The following is a 17,982-nucleotide window of genomic DNA, read 5'->3' as shown; positions in this document are numbered from 1 at the left end:
CCAGGTTGGGTGGAGATGTGGTTAAACGTTCACACCTCTAATGAAACCAATTATGCATTGTCAGTTCTCCATAGAGGTAATGCGTTCAAACCACAGAAATAAATATTAGAATTTAATTACTTTGAGTAGATCGTCTTATAAAAAATACAAACCTGAAACGGACAAATAACTTTAAAAAAAAAAACATTTACTTCTAAAACAGACTTACATTTTAATCCTTAAAAATGTGACCATTAATGAAAGAAAAAATTTTCCCTGAGTTCTACATTGTTCTACATGGCACAACATGATATAAACTGCAGGTATTTGCGCATATGCCATGTCCGTTCATCGGACTCCAACAACATTGTGTTCTGAAATACAGTATTTTAAACTTGCTCTTCCCCTCCACGTAAGAGTTTCTGGAAAAAAGAGTCCTCTCTTTGGCACAGAGCAGCAGGGCTGTCAAACTCCACCACCTTCCCAGCATGCATCACCAGTACTCTGTCGGAGTCCATGATTGTGTTCAGTCTGTGGGATAAGAAAGACCAGGTTGGGTTGTATGGCAAGAGAAATGTTCTTGACAGATGTTTTACATAAACATGATAATTAAAAAAGTAGATAGAAAAGGTGGAAGAAAAAAAGGGTCTCTACTAGGTTTTGATTCTTTGAGTGCTATCAATCAGACAACAAGACACCCTAAAAACTGACTTTAAAAACTTCTTAAAGCAGTGATGAACTTAAACTTAATCATGCACTAACTAGCATGTTAACATTACCTAAAAATACCTGCTAGTATGTTATAAATGTGGCTGTTCGGTACAAAGGTTAACAGAGATAATTCTGGTAACTTCAGGGTATTAACGATCATAAAAGAGTTGCAAATATACTTTTACAATGTGAACATGACAAAACTGTTGTCAGTTTCATTTAATAAATGGCTCACAAAACTGTGCGCTTGGGTGTGACTGCGTTTACTGAAAACTGAAAATCAGTTCCGCATTACTAAAGAAAAGTTGGGTAAAGAGATCTTTTCCCCTTCTTTTTTATTAAATAAAACAACAGTATCAAGTTTAATAAAAATAATAAAAAAATTAAACACTCAAGTATAAATCATATGCAAGTATAAAAGCAGTTTGTGACCTGTGGGCGATGGTAAGAACGGTTTTATCCTTGAATTTGTCTCTGATGGTTTTTTGTAGAGCCATGTCAGTCTTTTGGTCGACACTTGCAGTGGCCTCATCAATGCATAAAATCTATTGGACCATAAATTAACAATAAAGTACATAATTAATATAAGAGGGAAAAACGGATATTTGTTTGAAGTTCTTTATACATTAGTTTTATACATTAGCTTCTGTAAGCAGAGCACGAGCAAGACACAGCAGCTGCCTTTGGCCCACAGACAGAGACTTTCCCCTCTCTCCAACCTCCGAATCCAGGCCACCTGTAATGGACATTGAAGGTGTAAAGAACAGACATTGCCAAAAAATGTTTTATTAATTAATTAATATGAAAACTAAAAAGCATTTTCTCATGTCCTGGATAAATCCTTTCAGAGAAGATGGATTTGAATTGAACAAGCTGAACACAACAATCAAAGATGATCAACTCTCACCAATCCTCTGTACTACATCTCCCAGGTGGCATTGCTCAAGAGCGTCTAGCAACCGGAAGTCTGGATGATGGCCATGGGGATCAAGGTTCTCTCGCACTGAGCTGGAGAAGAGGAAGGGATCTTGAGGGATGATGGCCAGCTTTGATCTATAGAGGGCGAAACAAACAAAACAAATACTTACTTGAACACAGACTTAAAAGTCTGAGACCACACTGAGACCTCCTTGAAACAACACTGAAAATCTGAGGTTCAAAGTCTACTTTTAATCTGGAACTTTTTTCTGGAAGGCGGTTTAGGATTTAGGAAGACTTATGACAAAGACTTTTGCATAAGAAATATTACAGTTCTGGACTATTCTTAGATCATTTGTCAAATAAACACATTTTTGACATTTCTTCAAAGGGTTGGGGTAATATTTGTTGTCTGATGTTTTTTAAAAGAAGTTTCTTATGCTTACCAAGGATGCATTTATTTGATCAAAAACACAGTAAAACGGTAATATTGTGAAAATAAAAATACAATTTATTCCTGTGGTGGCAAAACTGAATTTACAGCATACCATTTTTGTCAAAAAAACAGTTATTTGATGAATAGAAAGTTCAAAAGAACAGATTATTTTAAATAAAATCTTTTGTAACATTATAAATGTCTTCACTGTCACTTTTAATCAATTGAATACGTTGCTGAATCTAAAAACAAAAAAAAATCTTTAAAAGAAAAAAATGTATCTTACCCCAAATTTTTGAATGTTAGTTTTGCTGGCTAACAAAATAAAAATATGTCAACAGTGACTGCAACACTTACCGCAAGTTACCAAGCCTGACCGAGCTGATGTCAACTCCATCCAGCAGTATTTGACCCTGGTTCAGCTCCACCATACGAAATAGGGCAAGGAACAACGAGGATTTCCCCGAACCTGTGCGCCCCACTATGCCGACCCTCTCCCCAGGTAAAACCTCCAAGCTGACCCCATCAAGAGCGTTGGGCAAACCTGGCCTGTACGCCAACACAGCACCCACAAACTCAACACTGCCCTTTTCAGGCCACGAGTCTAGAACCTGCAGATGGTAGAGTTTCAGCTAAGGGTATGTTATACACTTAAAGGACATTTTTAATGTTTTATACAGTCTGCTGTCAATATATGGGGCTGCTGTCACTTTAAGACCTGACATCTGGATCTATTATACTGTAACACATGCATTTTCTTTCTCAACTGTTTACATTCACTTAAAACGTAATTGACTGTTTATGTGTCGTGAATACTCGCCAAGACTGACATTTTGTCATTATTTTGTGTGTATTTGACTGTTTAAGAGCAAGAAGCAGCGAAACAGAGCTCAATTTAGTGCTGAGAGGCGGCTTCATGTGCGTGCACTTTGGGTGTGACCCGAAACTTAAAAATGGCACTTCATGACAAAAAGGTTGCCTTTTTTTAGAAAATCTCTGGTGGTATTTAAAGAAGGCAGTTGCAGCACGCAAACCCAAGAATATTCCTCAACTGGAGGCCATTGCTAATGAGGAATGGGCTAAGATTCCTTAGAAATGCTGCCAGGAGCTTCTGTCTTATACATCTTGTTTGCAGCAGGTCATAACAGCTAAAGATGCTTGCCATGAAGGGGTTGAGTAATTTTGAGACGGCATTAAAAATTGCATTTTTAGTTGACTTTGGGGGAACCACATTTGTTGTGTTGAGCCATTTCAATTAATTTTGTTTGATTTGTTCATTGCAGACAGCTGAAAGTCTGTAAATTTAGTCAATAAACCTGATTTGCAATGCGGGTTGAATAATTTTGATTAATACTGTATACATATTTTTTATAAATTATATATATTTATTGAAAGGTTAGACTATTACTAATAATCTTACCAAAAGTTTTGAAACTGTAAAAAAAAAACAAAAAAAAACACAGCTGGTCCTGATTCAGCTTTTAGGCTTACGATCACTGCTCTTACCTCAATGCTGGCTTGTTGAGGCTCCTGCGGAATGTTAGTGGAATACTCCTCAGTACGCTCAATGCTCACCAACTGCATCTCTGTTTGCGCAAAGCTGAAAATCAGCCCTGACAGCAGGTTGGTGATGGATAGTGCATAGGACAGCGACAGACCTACCAGACCTGACAGAACAGAGACAGATTTAACAGACCTTTAAGTACTTCAAATTTCAATATCTTAAAACCATTTTAAATGCGTTATGGTTGAACAGGACAATGATCTTATGAAATTGGATAATAGTGCAGTTGAGCGAAGTTTCCTAAATGTCCCATAAGAGACCAATGAAGTACATGTAAATCTGTCTGTGTCTGCACAAGATGTTTTGAAAAAGAATTCAAATACAGAAATAAAAATCTTTTTTATTTGTTTGTAAAGGTAGCTCTTGTTTCCCAGTAGAGAATGCTCTGTTGACATGAAGCTAAAGCCATTTTAATTCACTCTGGTAAAGAGCATCTGTTAAATGCCAAAAATGTCAATTTTTATCTCATAAAGAGGTTAACCTGGATCAATGGATTTGAGCTGATGCTGGATCACAGCGATCACACTGATGCCGGTTACTACGGTAACACCAATCATCTGCAGCCGAATGTCCAGCCACTGCATGGCAGCATTACTGTTGAAGAGACATCGCTGATTCTGTTCTACACGCCTCTCGTTCTCCTCCTCAAATCTGCTCTCAAACACATCAAAATAAAGTTTTATTCAGGTTTACAATCACTATTAGTCAATTGTATTCAACGTTCATCTCAATGTAATATTATCAAGTAGATTATCAAGTAGTATTGAGAGAACACATAACACAGAACCATGATTGTTTATTTCATTATTAGTAAAAAACAATAACTGAAAAATATTTGTATTGATTGTAAGGGGTGAATCTTTCCGTCAGTAAAATGTCCAGATCATATTTCACCTCAAAGCCAAATGAGAAAAATTACAGATTACAGAAGAAATGACTGTAATTCACGAGTGAAAATCACTTTTTAAAATTAAAATCAGCATGAATTATGCAACATAAAATATTAACAAAATTACACATTATTTAAATGTAAGATGGTAGCATTTGCTGTACTGATTTTAATTTATGCTGATGAAAAAATAAATGATTTCATTATTGTATTGTGAGAAGGAGATTTCTTGCATCAATTAATAATGTCACATAAATAAAAAATTATAATTAATGGTCCCAAGAAATGTCTGGGTAACTTAATATAAAATATATATATATTTTACATTTTATATTAAGTTACCCAGACATTTCTTTGAAACCAAACCCTGATTCAAGGTAATTTAAACGATTTGAGGAAAAAGTAGAGCTAGTTTTCATACCTGGCAGTGTGTCCACTGGCCCGCACTGTGGACAGGCCGCTGAGGGTTTCAGAGAAGTGTGAATAAACTGGAGAGAGAGTGAGGCTACACAGGCGTTTCAGCTCACGGGACGAGTGACGATAAAAACATTGAGTTTGATAGTAAAGAACCCCCAGAGGAACCAAAGGAAGTAGCACCCAAGGCAGCCCGTAGGTCATGACGACAAGCATCCCAAGCAGCCCAAACACATTGGCCAAGAGGATGTTTAAGACAAAGGGGAGAGAGTCATCCACACAGTAAATATCTGAGGAAAATCGATTCAGGATACGGCCCAAGGGTGTAGTGTCAAAAAACGTCATAGTGGCCTAGAATGGGAGAAGCATATGAATAATGTAAATACACACATTTAAAAAAAACATTATACATTATTAATAATTGCAATGACTTAGATATAATAATATTACATTTAGATTATTTATTAAAATTGTATTTAGATACAAAATATTAAACCAAGCAGTGACACCTGCAAACAAATGAGACTTTTTGAATTAATTGTTTTTAGCAATTGCTTTTATTCAACTGGGCTTAGTAATAGCTCCCAATCAGAGATGCAGAGACAACGATCATTACCTTCAGCACACTAGACAGAAGTCTCTTATGAATGACAGTAGCAGCACGGATTGCTCCATACGCGAAGAGAAACGCACGGGCAGCTGTAAATACAGTGTTGGCTGCCGCCAGAGATCCATACACTGTCATGTAAAACTTCAGCTCAGAGCTCATACTCCCTGAAGTCTCTGAACCTCTGTCAGGTGCATGAAATCTGATAAGTTATGGAGTAGAGAGAGATAAACCAGTCAAGTCAAGTTAAATGAGTTCCATCTGTGGCACAAGACAGAAACAAAACTTCTGTAAATGATCTACCTAAACCAGAACATTATAAGACATAAAATAAGATTTTGACATCCGTTTAAATGAGATATCCAGATATTGAGATATTTATCAAAGAATATACCACAGTTTCCACAAAAATATTAAGCAGCACGTCTGTTTTCAATATTGATAATTGTAAGAAATGTTTTTTGAGCACCAAATCAACATATTAGAATGATTAATGATGCTGAAAATTGTATAATATTGTATGTGAAATCTTTCACATTTTAATTTTTCCAATTTTATTATTTTTATTGATGTCTTATATTAATTTCTTCTATGTTTTGTTATGAATCTTATTAATCGTTTCTTTATGAATTCTAGATCCTTTTTATGCCTTATGTTACATGATTTTTTCCTGTACATGTTGACTTGACTGCATGATGTGCGTCTGTTTTCATTTCTGCAAACATGAGATAATGCAAGATCTGCTATATTCACTTAAAGGAGTTAAAACCACAATTGCGTACAAGGACATGGTGACCTAATAAGACCTGATAGGATGCATTTTGTCTTTAGAGCAGCCTTAAATGGTAACAAGAGAAGAACAAGGAATTTTAACCATTTAAGCTTTAAAGGCATGTTGAGTGACACACAAAAGTAAAGACTCATAACTACAAAACTATAGCAAGGAGAGTACAAAGGCAGGTATCGTTCCATAGAAAATGTTTAAAATGTTTAGAGAAAAAAATTACATTTGGACATTCTCATGCTGAGAAACTGCTGATAAAAGACAAAAAAAAAGTGTGCTCAAGGGAAATTTTACATATCTTTCTTATTTGGCATGCAATAACACAACAAAAAACTAGTTTGGGCTCTTTTTTAATCAGGAGAATCTACTGTAAATAATGCTTTGCCACGATCTGAGCATGTTTTATGTAGTTACAAGCAAAAACGTGACATAAATGCAACATCTGTAAATTATTTACATATGGGTCTTGGGGGGGGGGGGGGGGGGGGGGTAGCCTTCACCTACAAAAACTTGCTCAAGTTTAGGTAAAGGCCAAAACAATTATGCTTGTTGTATTCTCCTTCGTGAGACCTTTCAAATGACATATGACACATGACTATCTGAGCTGTATGATGTTTTTGACATTTTACAGTACATAGTACAATTTTTTTTAGAAATTATGAAGATATTTTATTTATTTATCAGCAAATAACTCAGCACTACTTAGGAGTTAATCAGACTCTAAGCTTTCAAATGATACCTATTTGTGTCGTAGCTAGTTACAGATAGTTTATTTCCGCCGGCGGTACACTACGGTTTAGTGGTTATTAATACACTTCAGGTTTAAAGGGTTAAAAAGTACTTTCCCTAGTCTCTTTCTGTTACAAAAGCACAGCATATAAAATGTTTAGTCTCAGAAGACTCTGAGCTTCTTCTCGGTGACAACTTATTTTAAGGTGATGTAGTTACATTGTAATTACTCAAATAAGTACTGCGTAATATTAATTAGCTACATGTACGTACTATAGAGTTACGGTTTGGGTTTGGTTTAGGATTAGTTACTTGTAATTATGCAATTTACTGTTATTACTATAGTAAGTAGTAACTAAGTCACCTTAAAATAAAGTGTTACCCTCTTCTCTCTTTCCTCTCCTTACATTCTGCAAATATCTCACTTCTTTTGAACCTTTCTTTCTCTATACTCTCTGATCTTCACAAAATTCATCTATTAGATCCACTACTTTGGATTTTATTATAATCTATTGACTAAAATAGATTCATTTTTCTATCTTATCTTGAAACGTATATCCTATTACAAATTTAATATGTACTCAATTCATTTGTTGCCTTTATATTTAATAAAATGTGTTATTCCTTATTCAAAATTTGATCTCTGACATAATCACTACCGTTTTACTGTATTTTTGATTAAATAAATGCAGCCTTGGTAGGCAGAAGCTTTCAAAAACATTAAAAAAATGTACCGACACCAAACTTTTGCATGGTTGTGTAAATAATAGAAACAAATATTTAACGAAACGGGTAACTCACATAAGTCTCTCAGGAGACAGGAAAGTCAGAGTCAAGAGTGGATCAGCTGACAGTGACACCAGCTCAGTCGTATTGTCCTTCATATGTGAAATCCAGTGAGAGAGCCACCAGTCGGACACATTTTTGGTGGCTGTATAAAGCAAATCAAAGCATTGACTGTACAGTAGCGCAGTGACTATCTTACAGCGATGCTTTTATAATACATACAGCTCAGATTGATAGTTGTTAGTACCTTGCATTAGGAAAAGGGAGAGCAGAACAGCTACAGCCAAGCATCCACCCACTGCTCTCCAAAAGGAGCAGTACACAGCCCAGGACAGCTTTCCCATTTGCTTCTGCTCCTCCCCAAACATCTTTAGCTCTGATTCTAGCTCCGGCTCATTGGCCTCCACTTCCTCTCTGACTATAGCATCTGAGAAAGAAGATTTATTTGCATAATCACAGTTGAAAAAAAAATGGAAATGGTTCGCTCACTCATTTGAAAAGCATCAGTACCTTTCTCCTTAGCATTGCTGTTGTTCTTGCTGTCTTTAGGGGGTTTTACCAAAGAAAGGACTTCATTTGGTGTCCCTTAACCACAAAAACAGACAAAACAGAGGGTTTTATTAGTAAATTCAAGTCGATTCATTAATAAACTCACAAAGTTCCTGTTTTTTTACAGTAAATAGCAAAGAGGGCATGCCTGTGACGATTGGTACCTGTTTTTACAATCATCCCATTGTCCATCAGCACCACCACGTCTGCCTTATCCACAAACTCTATCCGATGAGTACAAAGAATTCTGGTCTTGTTTTTGAGAATTCCCAAGATGCATTTCTCCATGAGATGGTGGGCAACATCAGCATCCACAGCTGCTAAAGGATCATCCAGCAAATAGATTTCTTTATCCTGAAATATGGAATGCACTATAAATACACACATCATATTTCTGCCCAAATCTGAACTTTCTATTTGGGCCTTTTAGAGCATCAATCAAACATCTTAAATGACGTAAAACATATATTTTTTTAAACGCGCACCATATAAACAGCCCGGGCCAAAGCGAGGCGGCTTTTCTGTCCTCCGCTCAGAGTCACACCATTCTCTCCCACTTCTGTCTGATCACCACCGGGCAAGATCTGAACAAAATAGCACAGCTCAGTGTCAGTAAGAACTTTCCATAGATTTCAAAACAAGCAATTCATAAGAAAAAACACGTGCAAAATAAAGATAGCTAGATATACACCCACATTTAGGTCATCAGCAAGGGCACAGGCCTCAATCACAGCTTGGTAGAACATGCTGTCAAATTCCCTGCCGAAAAGAATATTATCCTTCACTGTTGCATGCTGGATCCATGACTCCTGGGCGGCCAATCCAAATCCCTGTTCTCTTCTCTGAACAGATACTTCCCCTCCACACCTACAGGAGACAAAACCACAAAATAATGAACGATGTTAAGTGTGTAATATCTGTACCACTTAAAGCAACAAATGAAAATGCAAAAACAATGAGGGCTTTAAATATCAATATTTATAAATATTTAAATATTGGAAACAAATGCAAGGATGTAATAAAAATGACAGTAAAGACATTGTTACAAAAGATTACTATTTGAAACTTCTTTTGAACTTCCTATCCATTAACTAATCCTGAAAAAAGTATCATGATTTCCACAAAAATATTAAGCAGCACAACTGTTTTCAACATTGTTAATAATAAGAAGTGTTTATTGAGCAACAAATCGGTATATTAGAATAATTTCTTAAGGATCATGTGACACTGAAGACTGGATTAATGATGCTGAAAATTCAGCTTTGCATCACAGGAATAAGTAACATTTTAAAATATATTCAAATATAAAACAGTTATTTTAAATTGTAATAATATTTCACAATATTACAGGTTTTACTGTAATTTTGATCAACTAAATGCTGCCTTGGTGAGCATTAGAGACTTCTTTCAAAAACAAAATTATTATTTTGTTAATATAAATTATTAACAAAAAATATTACAGACTCTAAATTTGTAAACGGAAGTGCATATACTTTACATTTAAATTGCCTTGAAGAGTTACTTTTTTTTATTTTTTTTACATTGCTAGACTGCCCTACAAAGGCAAAATACCTTAACTTGCTAGAGTGTGGAACTGAGAAGAATGCCTTAAAGATTTTTAGTTGTCCAGCCAAATTAATGATAGGTATGACACTGGAAATCTGGCAATTAGATGTTTTAGTAATGAAAATATGAAATGGAAAAAATGTTGAGCTCAAACTTGACTTTTGACCACTGTTTTGAAGTTACTGTACTCTGCCTTTGTATTGTCTGCAAAAAGCGAGAAGTCACACAAAGGCAATTGGCAGTAACTTCCACATTATAAATATTTGGTTGCTGATCACCATTTACAAAACCATTATAGTAACACCTGTATAAACTCTAGTGATAATGGCATTTCTTTTGGATGATTTACAATTGCTTTGTTATATGGAGCAGTTTGGTAGCCTATTTATTGGATAGCTGACTAGCCTATTTTTGCAATAGGCTGCTACAGTAGCTAGCTAAATGAAGTAGATTGCGATCTATCTAATTTGCTTGTCTAATGCATATTTTGTGTTACTTGACCTTGATGTCTACGTTTCTACATCTATGTCTACGTCCAAAGCCATCTCAACTATCATTTTTCTTTCGAGAGCAATGGACCATCCTTAAATGCTATTAGTCAAAACAACCACTCAACTATTTGCTTTACCTACAATTTTATTCAGGTATTGTGTGCGTCAGAAGTGCTTCAGTGACAGACGTACGACACAGGCTGCACCGTAATTTAAACGCAGCAAATTTTAATGGACAGTAAAACAAAGGCAGAATACCGTAACTCCAGGCCAGCACAGTAACTTCTAAACAACAGCTAAACAATAGCAGGTTACCCCTCTTACTCAATTTGAGCATTCCAAAACAAAGGCAAAGAAAGGTAACTGCTGTTACGGTGTTCTGCCTTGGTTTCTCCTGTGCTTTTGGAAGTTATTGTTAAGACAACCAATTATTTTCTCAAAAACACAATGGAATTGACTCAAGATACTTATCCACACGATATAAAGGAGGACTTGAATGTCCCAAAAATATCAATAACTCATTTTTTACCAAAAATGAAGTTACTGCCTGTTGCCTTTGTAGGGCAGTAGAGATTTTAAGAATTAGTACCTGGTAAGCTCTCCTGTTATGGCAGCCAACAAAGAACTTTTCCCACAACCAACTTTTCCCACCACAGCCACCAGAGAGCCCTGGAGCCAGAAAGCAAAGACATTTACAAACTAACATACTTTTGCATTATTCAAACCAGCGACAAAATATTTGAAGAAACAACCAAAAAATGTTTTGCACATACCCTTTTAACGCTGAGATTGAGTGCATGCAGATAAAAGTTGTGCGGTGGTGGTGACCCATCCTCTGTCTTGTCATCGGGCACACTGACAGAATCTGAATCCATTGGCTGCTTCCAGGAGAAACTCGCCTGGTCCATCTGAACAGCAGACAGAGGGTCCTCAGGACACACTGCAGAAAAATAAATGACAGATATGAAATACGCCAATTAAATCTTTACATCAATGTTGTTATTAATTATATGAAGTTGCCTACATAAAGAGTTTAATTAAGGTGACCGTGTTTAAATGACAAGAAATAAGAAAACAAAACAAAAACACTGATGAATCAGAATAGTGATTCCCAAACGTTTTTGCCATTCAAACTCCTTTACCTGTATTTACATTTCAGGTTATTTAATTTCAGTTATTTTCTTTATTTCAGTCATTTAAAAACACATTTGCATGTTTATGGTTCTCCAACATCAGATAATGTTCACACATTTTTTTTGTGTGTTTTTTTATTTTTACAATTATTTATTTTCTATTTTAATTAATTATTTCAAATAATTATCAGCTTTTTATCAACAGAAACCCTGCATCAGAATAAAGTATTCCAGAGAGCCATGTTATAACAGTACAGTCAATGAGAAAAACATAAAATAACACCAGACTTTTGGGTTGTGCTATGGACTATTTTAACCTTTAAGAAACAGGTCAAGTACCTTGAGTGTAATAGACGGTGAGGTCCTGATCCTGTAACGTGAGGAAGCGCTGAATACGGTCTAATGACACTTTAGCTTCCAGGGTTCCATTCAGCACCCAGGGAAAGGCATTGAGAGGAAGAATGAGCATCCCCACAAGAGCCAGAGTACTAAACACCTGCCAAGCAAAATATAAAATGCAGCCATTCAAAAATATTTAAACGCAGAGCAGACTCTGTTCCCCTTTAAAGAAACATTCTAAGCTGTGGTATATTGCACTTAAAAAAGACGACTATATGACGGCTGTTGCGTTGAGACCTACACACCTTTGCAGCAGTGAGATTGTTTCCCAGCAGGACGTATGTGATGAATGTGAGGATAGAGATGACCACGGGCAGAGCAGCCCAGGTGTACACACATACAGCATCCAAGTACTTCAGAACTTTCAGGTGATGGAGCTCTTTTTTACGGGCCTCCGCAATCTTTTGAGTGAAGTGCTCCTCCCAATTATAGTACTTCAGGACCCGAATCCCAAAGAGTATCTCTGTCATTAGCTACAGACAAAGATATCAGATGTTTGATTATCCACTGGAAGCTACTACACCAGCGGTAGGAAACCTTTTTGAATTCAAGGCTCCTGTCGTCAACAACAATATTTAAAAGTCCCCATGACTTCTCCAGACGGTTTAAGGACAATGTTTTTTAAAAATCATTTATATTTAATTTCTATCCAATAAAATATTTAACGCTTTACTTTTTTATTATATAAAAATGCCCAATGGAATTTTAAGATTTTACTCATTTACATTTTACCAGGTCTAGACAGCTCTAGAAGGTCTGATTATTAGTCGTTTTAGCTAATTTTAATGCTTCTTTTGTCTTGCATTTGTGAAAATCATCTAAGTCATATTGAGGCCCCTTGGAAGTTTGCTGAGGCCCCCTGATTGAGAGCCACTGTATTACACTACTGTTAAAAGTTTGGGGTTGGCAAGATTTTTAAATGTTTTTGAAAGAAATCTCTTATGCTCACCAAGGCTGACCGAGGCTTATTTAATTAAAAGTGCAATTTAAATGCAATTTAAAATAACTGCTTTCTATTTTCATATATTTTTAAATCTACTGTATTCCTGTGATGGCAAAGCTGAATAGTCTTTAGTGTCACATTACCCTTCAGTTCATTCTAATATACTGATTTGATGCTCAAAAAACATTTCTTATCATCATCATCATCATCAATGTTGCTAAATTGTGTAAACCCTGATACATTTTTTCAGGATTTTGTGATAAAAAAAAAATAAAAAAAACAGCATTTATTTGAAATAGAAATAGTTTGTAACATTATAAAAGTCTTTACTGTCACTTTTGATTAATTTAATGCATCCTTGCTGAATAAAAGTATTAATATCTCTCTCGCTCAGAAAAAAAAATATATATCTTACTGACCCCAAACTTTTGAATGGTAGTGCATTTGCTTAAAGCCAAATTCAAAGACATATTGGCCCGGTTTCACAGACAGAGCTTAGATTAAGCCAGGATTAGGCCTTAGTTCAATTAGGGCATTTAGGTGGCTTTTATACACGTGCCATATATAAAACATTACGGTGTGCATCTTGAGATGAAACAATTAAAAGGCATATTTTAAGATATGTCAGTGCAAGTTGCTTTCAGCTAAAACAGCTCAAACATGCATTTTAATCTGGGACTAGGCTAAAAGGGACAGTTCACCCAAAAATTTTAATTAGCCCATGATTTACTCATCCTGAAGCCATCCTAGGTGTATATGACATTATTTTTTCAGACAAATACAATCGGAATTATATAAAAAAAATGTCCTGGCTCTTCCAAGCTTTATAATGGCAGTGAATGGCTGTATGTCTTTGGAAGTCCATCAAAGCGCATCTATCCATCATAAAAGTGCTCCACGCGTCTTCGGGGGTTAATAAAGGCCTTCTGAAGTGAAGTGATGCGTTCGTGTAGGAAAAATATCCACAACGTAATGACGGCAATTGACACCTCTCGCGGTTCAAATAAACAGGGCTGGGCAACTGCGTTCGTCATTACATTGTGCGTCAAGTTCAAGTGTTACTCTTTTGGAGTAAAGCGATGAGAACAGCTGTCCGCCGGAAGCTAGTTATTTTAGTCGATAAAGTTTTAAATACGGGTATTTTTCTAACACGAATGCATGGCTTCACTTCAGAAGGCCTTTATTAACTCCCGAAGATGTGTGGATCACTTTAATCATGAATAGATGCGCTTTAATGGACTTTCAAAGACATACATCCATCCACTGCCATTTTCAAGCTTGGAAGAGCCAGGACATTTTTTTATGTAACTCCGATTGTATTCGTCTGAAAGAAGAATGTCATATACACCTAGGATGAGTAAATCATGGGCTAATTTTCATTTTTTAAGCCTTGTGTGTAACCGGGTGATTAAATTAAAAATATTCCAGATCATTAGATTTACATATACAAAACAGTCCCACCTTCACTCTCCCATCCTTGTGTAGCAGCATACGTTTATTGTTCTCCAGAATTCGGGAAGCCACGACTTTATTCAAAGGCACGAGCAGCACGGCCACGCCCACTCCTCCCAAGAAGGACACGCCCACCTGTAGGTAAAGCAGGTAAAGTGCAAGGAAAAACTGGAAGGGAAGACTCCAAACTTCATGGAAGCTGTTGAAGAAATTCACCACACGGTCTGTGTCTGTGCTCATGAAGTTGACAACCTCGCCCATGTTGAAGCGAGCCAGAGCAGGCGCACTGACTTTTAGAGCTTTGCTGTATATGGTGGAAATCACAGCAGCCCGAGCCTCTAACGCAACCTTTGATACTTCATAAACAAAGACGTTCCTCAGCAGGGCAGCAAGAAAGGTACTAGCAAACAGTCCCACGGTACACCACACACCCTTGCTCAGTGGTGCCCCCTCTGTCTCCATGAAACCCACTAATTGACCGAGAAGCAGGGGTCCTGCAAAAGCTAGCATACTAGCTACTAACTTCAACACACCCAGCAGGTAGTAGCGTAGACCAAAGGCCTTGTGCAACACTTGCAGAAGTTTGACATCCTGTTGAGTTCCTTCACATATCCTCTCTGGCTCTGCCTCACTCCAAGAGTTGTCCTGCAGGTTTCCTCTTGAAAGTCTATCCAGTCTCACAGGCTTTTCCTGACCTCTTGGATAGAGACATTTCTGCCAACAATGGTAGAACCGGAGATTGACTGCTTTGGTGCGTAAGCGACGTGGCAGCTGGAAGACGTCACATGGCCTCTCCAGCTCTCCACGTTTACCTTGGTTCAGCAAAGGGTTCAGCCAAAGGTAGAGCAGCCTGGACAGCCAGTTGCAGCCATCCTCGGCTACAGTCACCCCTTCATTGGGTTCAAAGGAGACGATCAATGGAACATCATCTTCTGAATTACAAGACAGAAGGTCCGTTTGAGTTCTGTAACAGGGAAAGATATAACTAAAGAGGTAGACCAGCACCAGAGCAGCTCTGGTTACTGTTAGAGCAAGACGGACAACCAGCAGAGGCTCTGAGACTCCATGGCGATTGATTTCTTGGATGTAGGCAGTGAGGATAAAAGCTAGATTAGGGATGGAGAGAATAAGCAGCAAAGGAAGCACAGCAGGACCTCGAGTCCTTCTGTACACTGTCCTTTGTAAGGCCAAAACGGCCCCAAAATGAACCATCCAGGCCAGTATGCCACATCCATCGGCTAAGACATGCAGATAAATGTCTGGGGCCTGGAGCTCAAAAACCAGGACCAAGTCTCCAAAAAAAAAGAGAGCCAACAGCACGGTCGATGCGGTCCTGAAGCCCCAGCCAATGGGAAGGGAGGATGCAATATGGGTAAGTCTGTAGGTAATAAAACAATAATTATAAACAGTATATATAAAAAGTATTTTGACATCAACATAATTAACATAATGAAAGTCAATATCAAATCCAACCCAGATAATCCATAATCTGATGTATTTCTGAGAGGGTTATTAAACAAAAATTGGTCGGGACTTGATTTTAACAATCAGAATTGATTGGATCATGACTAGTTGCGGTCACATTTACTAAATGTTGGCAAAATTTTTGGCTAAAAAGGCCTATTGTTTATTGCAAATAGGCAGCTCACTTTCAAAACAATAATTTTTCTGTTGGTCAGCACAGCGATTCTGCATGACCATCTTAAACCTGAAGCGAAACCTGTTGACCCTTTAGAATAACAAGGGCCGCATTTATTTGATCAAAAATACAGTAAAATAGTAATATTGTAAAGTTATTACAATTAAAAGAACTGTTTTTTTACATTTTAAAATGTAATTCATTCCTGTGATGCCAACGTTGAATTTTCAGCATCATTACACCAGTCTTCAGTGTCACATGATCTTTCAGAAATCATTCTAATATGCTGATTTGATGCTCACGAAACAATTCATACTATTATTATGTTGAAACTGGAAACTTTTTGAATGGTAATGTATTTCAGCATAAGCCTTATATAATAGCTTTAACTCACCTGGGCACACTAATGTAACAGGCACTGATGATGGCAATAATAGCATGTGCCAGTGATCCCAAAATAAGCTGGTTAACACAGGGACTGATGGTGCCATTCTGCCACACAGGAAATGGTCTGTCTACATTAGTGTGACAGAGCTCTGATATGAACTCAGCTGCTCCAAACACACCTGTATTCCCCCCCATGGCCTCTGAAGACCCCTGAGGGCTGAAATAAGGTCCGGACCTAGGGCAAAAAAGGGTTTGGATGTGAAGGACAGGCAAAGTGCATTCACAGTACTTCACCTAATAAAACAAACAATGCAGTACGTGCGTACATATAGTGAGCAGCCTAACTTACCTAGACAGCACTTGTGGGCAACATAGGTGCTGCCCAGGTAGGCAACTTCCTAGGTTTTAAGTCACAGCCAATGTCACGTCTAAATAATTTCATAATTACTCAATTGCCAGACATATCATGAGAAAAATATGTTTCAGCAACGGGCAGTGCATTTAGGTTTCTTTGTTGATAACAAACTATGTGACCTTATACATTAGGACGCGCTTTTAGTTTCTGCTCTTTCTGAAGTAAAGTATTATGAATTCTGCTTCCTACCTGTGAGCAACTGGCAATGTTTTTATCCTCCAGGCATGTCGTACGTCAGCTAGATGCGTGAAGTGAAACACTGCGAAGGCGTTTCAAAAGGCTGCGATTGAGTGATTAGCCTTCAAAATAAAGGTCCCGAAGCAACATAAGAATAACACCTAACACCCAATATAATAATAATAATAATAATAATAATAATAATTTACTTATTCATGTAATTCCAAATCCGACTTTCTTTAGTAATTGTAGAAGAAAGTAAATGTTAGGCAGAAATCTGCTCTTTTCAATACAATAAAAGTAAATGAAAACTGGAGCTGCAAGATGTAGAATGCAAAATAGAATGTAAAATACTTGAGTACAAAAAAAGAAGAAGAAAAGTAAAGGTTGAGTTGCACAAATCAAATGACAATTTTTTCAAAAGAAATTAGATCAGCTGTGGAAATTGATCTTATTTAAACTGTTTATTTTATTTGTAGCCTATCTTTGTTCTATATTGTATTGCTATTGCATGTAATTGTTTATTTGGTCTTATTTGATTACTGACTGTGTAGTTGTCTATAAAAATGTCTGAACTTTTTTGTTAGTTAGGCTATTATAAATCTGCAGTGGTCAGGTGGTACAGCGGCCACACGGTAGGCTACAAGCTTTTTTACAGTCTTTGGGTACAAGTCGTAGCTCTCAGAAAGTTTACACGATGTAATTACAAGTTCTACAAGCACATGAAGGCTTTTTTACAGTTCAGAATCATTACAGTAATTACTAAGGCTGGGTTAAAAAATGTTTTATGAACATTTGCAGTTTTATGTACACGTTTTATGAACTGATATTGATTCTTAAATCCCAAGAAATAATAGTTTAAGGCCCGTTCACACCAAGGACGATAAAGATTACGATCTAGTTCTAAAAATCATTCTCAATATTAAAGAATAGCAGAATTCACACCACAACTATAACGACAACGGCCCAGAGAAACGATATTGTTGGAATCACTTTAAGAACGATTTTATCCTG

General features: G+C 36.8%; 1 protein-coding gene across 1 annotated transcript; it reads right to left on the bottom strand.

Annotated features, from left to right (window-relative positions):
- Positions 1 to 99: 99 nt before the first annotated feature.
- On the bottom strand, positions 100 to 17,052 carry abcc10 (ATP-binding cassette, sub-family C (CFTR/MRP), member 10). The gene is made up of 22 exons (XM_084394530.1): positions 16,981 to 17,052; positions 16,384 to 16,611; positions 14,360 to 15,728; positions 12,201 to 12,428; positions 11,896 to 12,052; positions 11,197 to 11,363; positions 11,013 to 11,092; positions 9,062 to 9,233; positions 8,852 to 8,950; positions 8,531 to 8,720; positions 8,328 to 8,402; positions 8,065 to 8,244; positions 7,833 to 7,962; positions 5,528 to 5,720; positions 4,919 to 5,262; positions 4,090 to 4,259; positions 3,551 to 3,711; positions 2,402 to 2,655; positions 1,598 to 1,743; positions 1,329 to 1,426; positions 1,123 to 1,235; positions 100 to 510 (listed from the first exon to the last, which is right to left on the bottom strand). Exons 2-22 carry the CDS (start codon positions 16,569 to 16,571, stop codon positions 369 to 371), a joined length of 4,656 nt encoding a protein of 1,551 aa, XP_084250656.1. The 5' UTR covers positions 16,572 to 16,611; positions 16,981 to 17,052; the 3' UTR covers positions 100 to 368.
- Between the last annotated feature and the right edge of the window lie 930 nt (positions 17,053 to 17,982).

Source organism: Rutilus rutilus (assembly GCF_951802725.1).
Source record: "Rutilus rutilus genome assembly, chromosome: 22".
Lineage (NCBI taxonomy): Eukaryota > Metazoa > Chordata > Actinopteri > Cypriniformes > Leuciscidae > Rutilus > Rutilus rutilus.
Note: the sequence above shows the minus strand (reverse complement) of the source record. Positions and strands in the feature narration are given on the sequence as shown.

What these genes read in the sequence shown, in the direction of transcription:
- abcc10 (XM_084394530.1), bottom strand. Translation starts at nt 16,571, where the DNA reads ATGGGGGGGAATACAGGTGTGTTTGGAGCAGCTGAGTTCATATCAGAG. An exon ending in CACCGTCTATTACACTCAAG is followed by an intron (nt 11,364 to 11,895) that starts GTACTTGACCTG and finishes ATTTTTCTGCAG; the next exon opens with TGTGTCCTGAGGACCCTCTG. An exon ending in GCCAGTGGACACACTGCCAG is followed by an intron (nt 4,260 to 4,918) that starts GTATGAAAACTA and finishes GTTTGAGAGCAG; the next exon opens with ATTTGAGGAGGAGAACGAGA.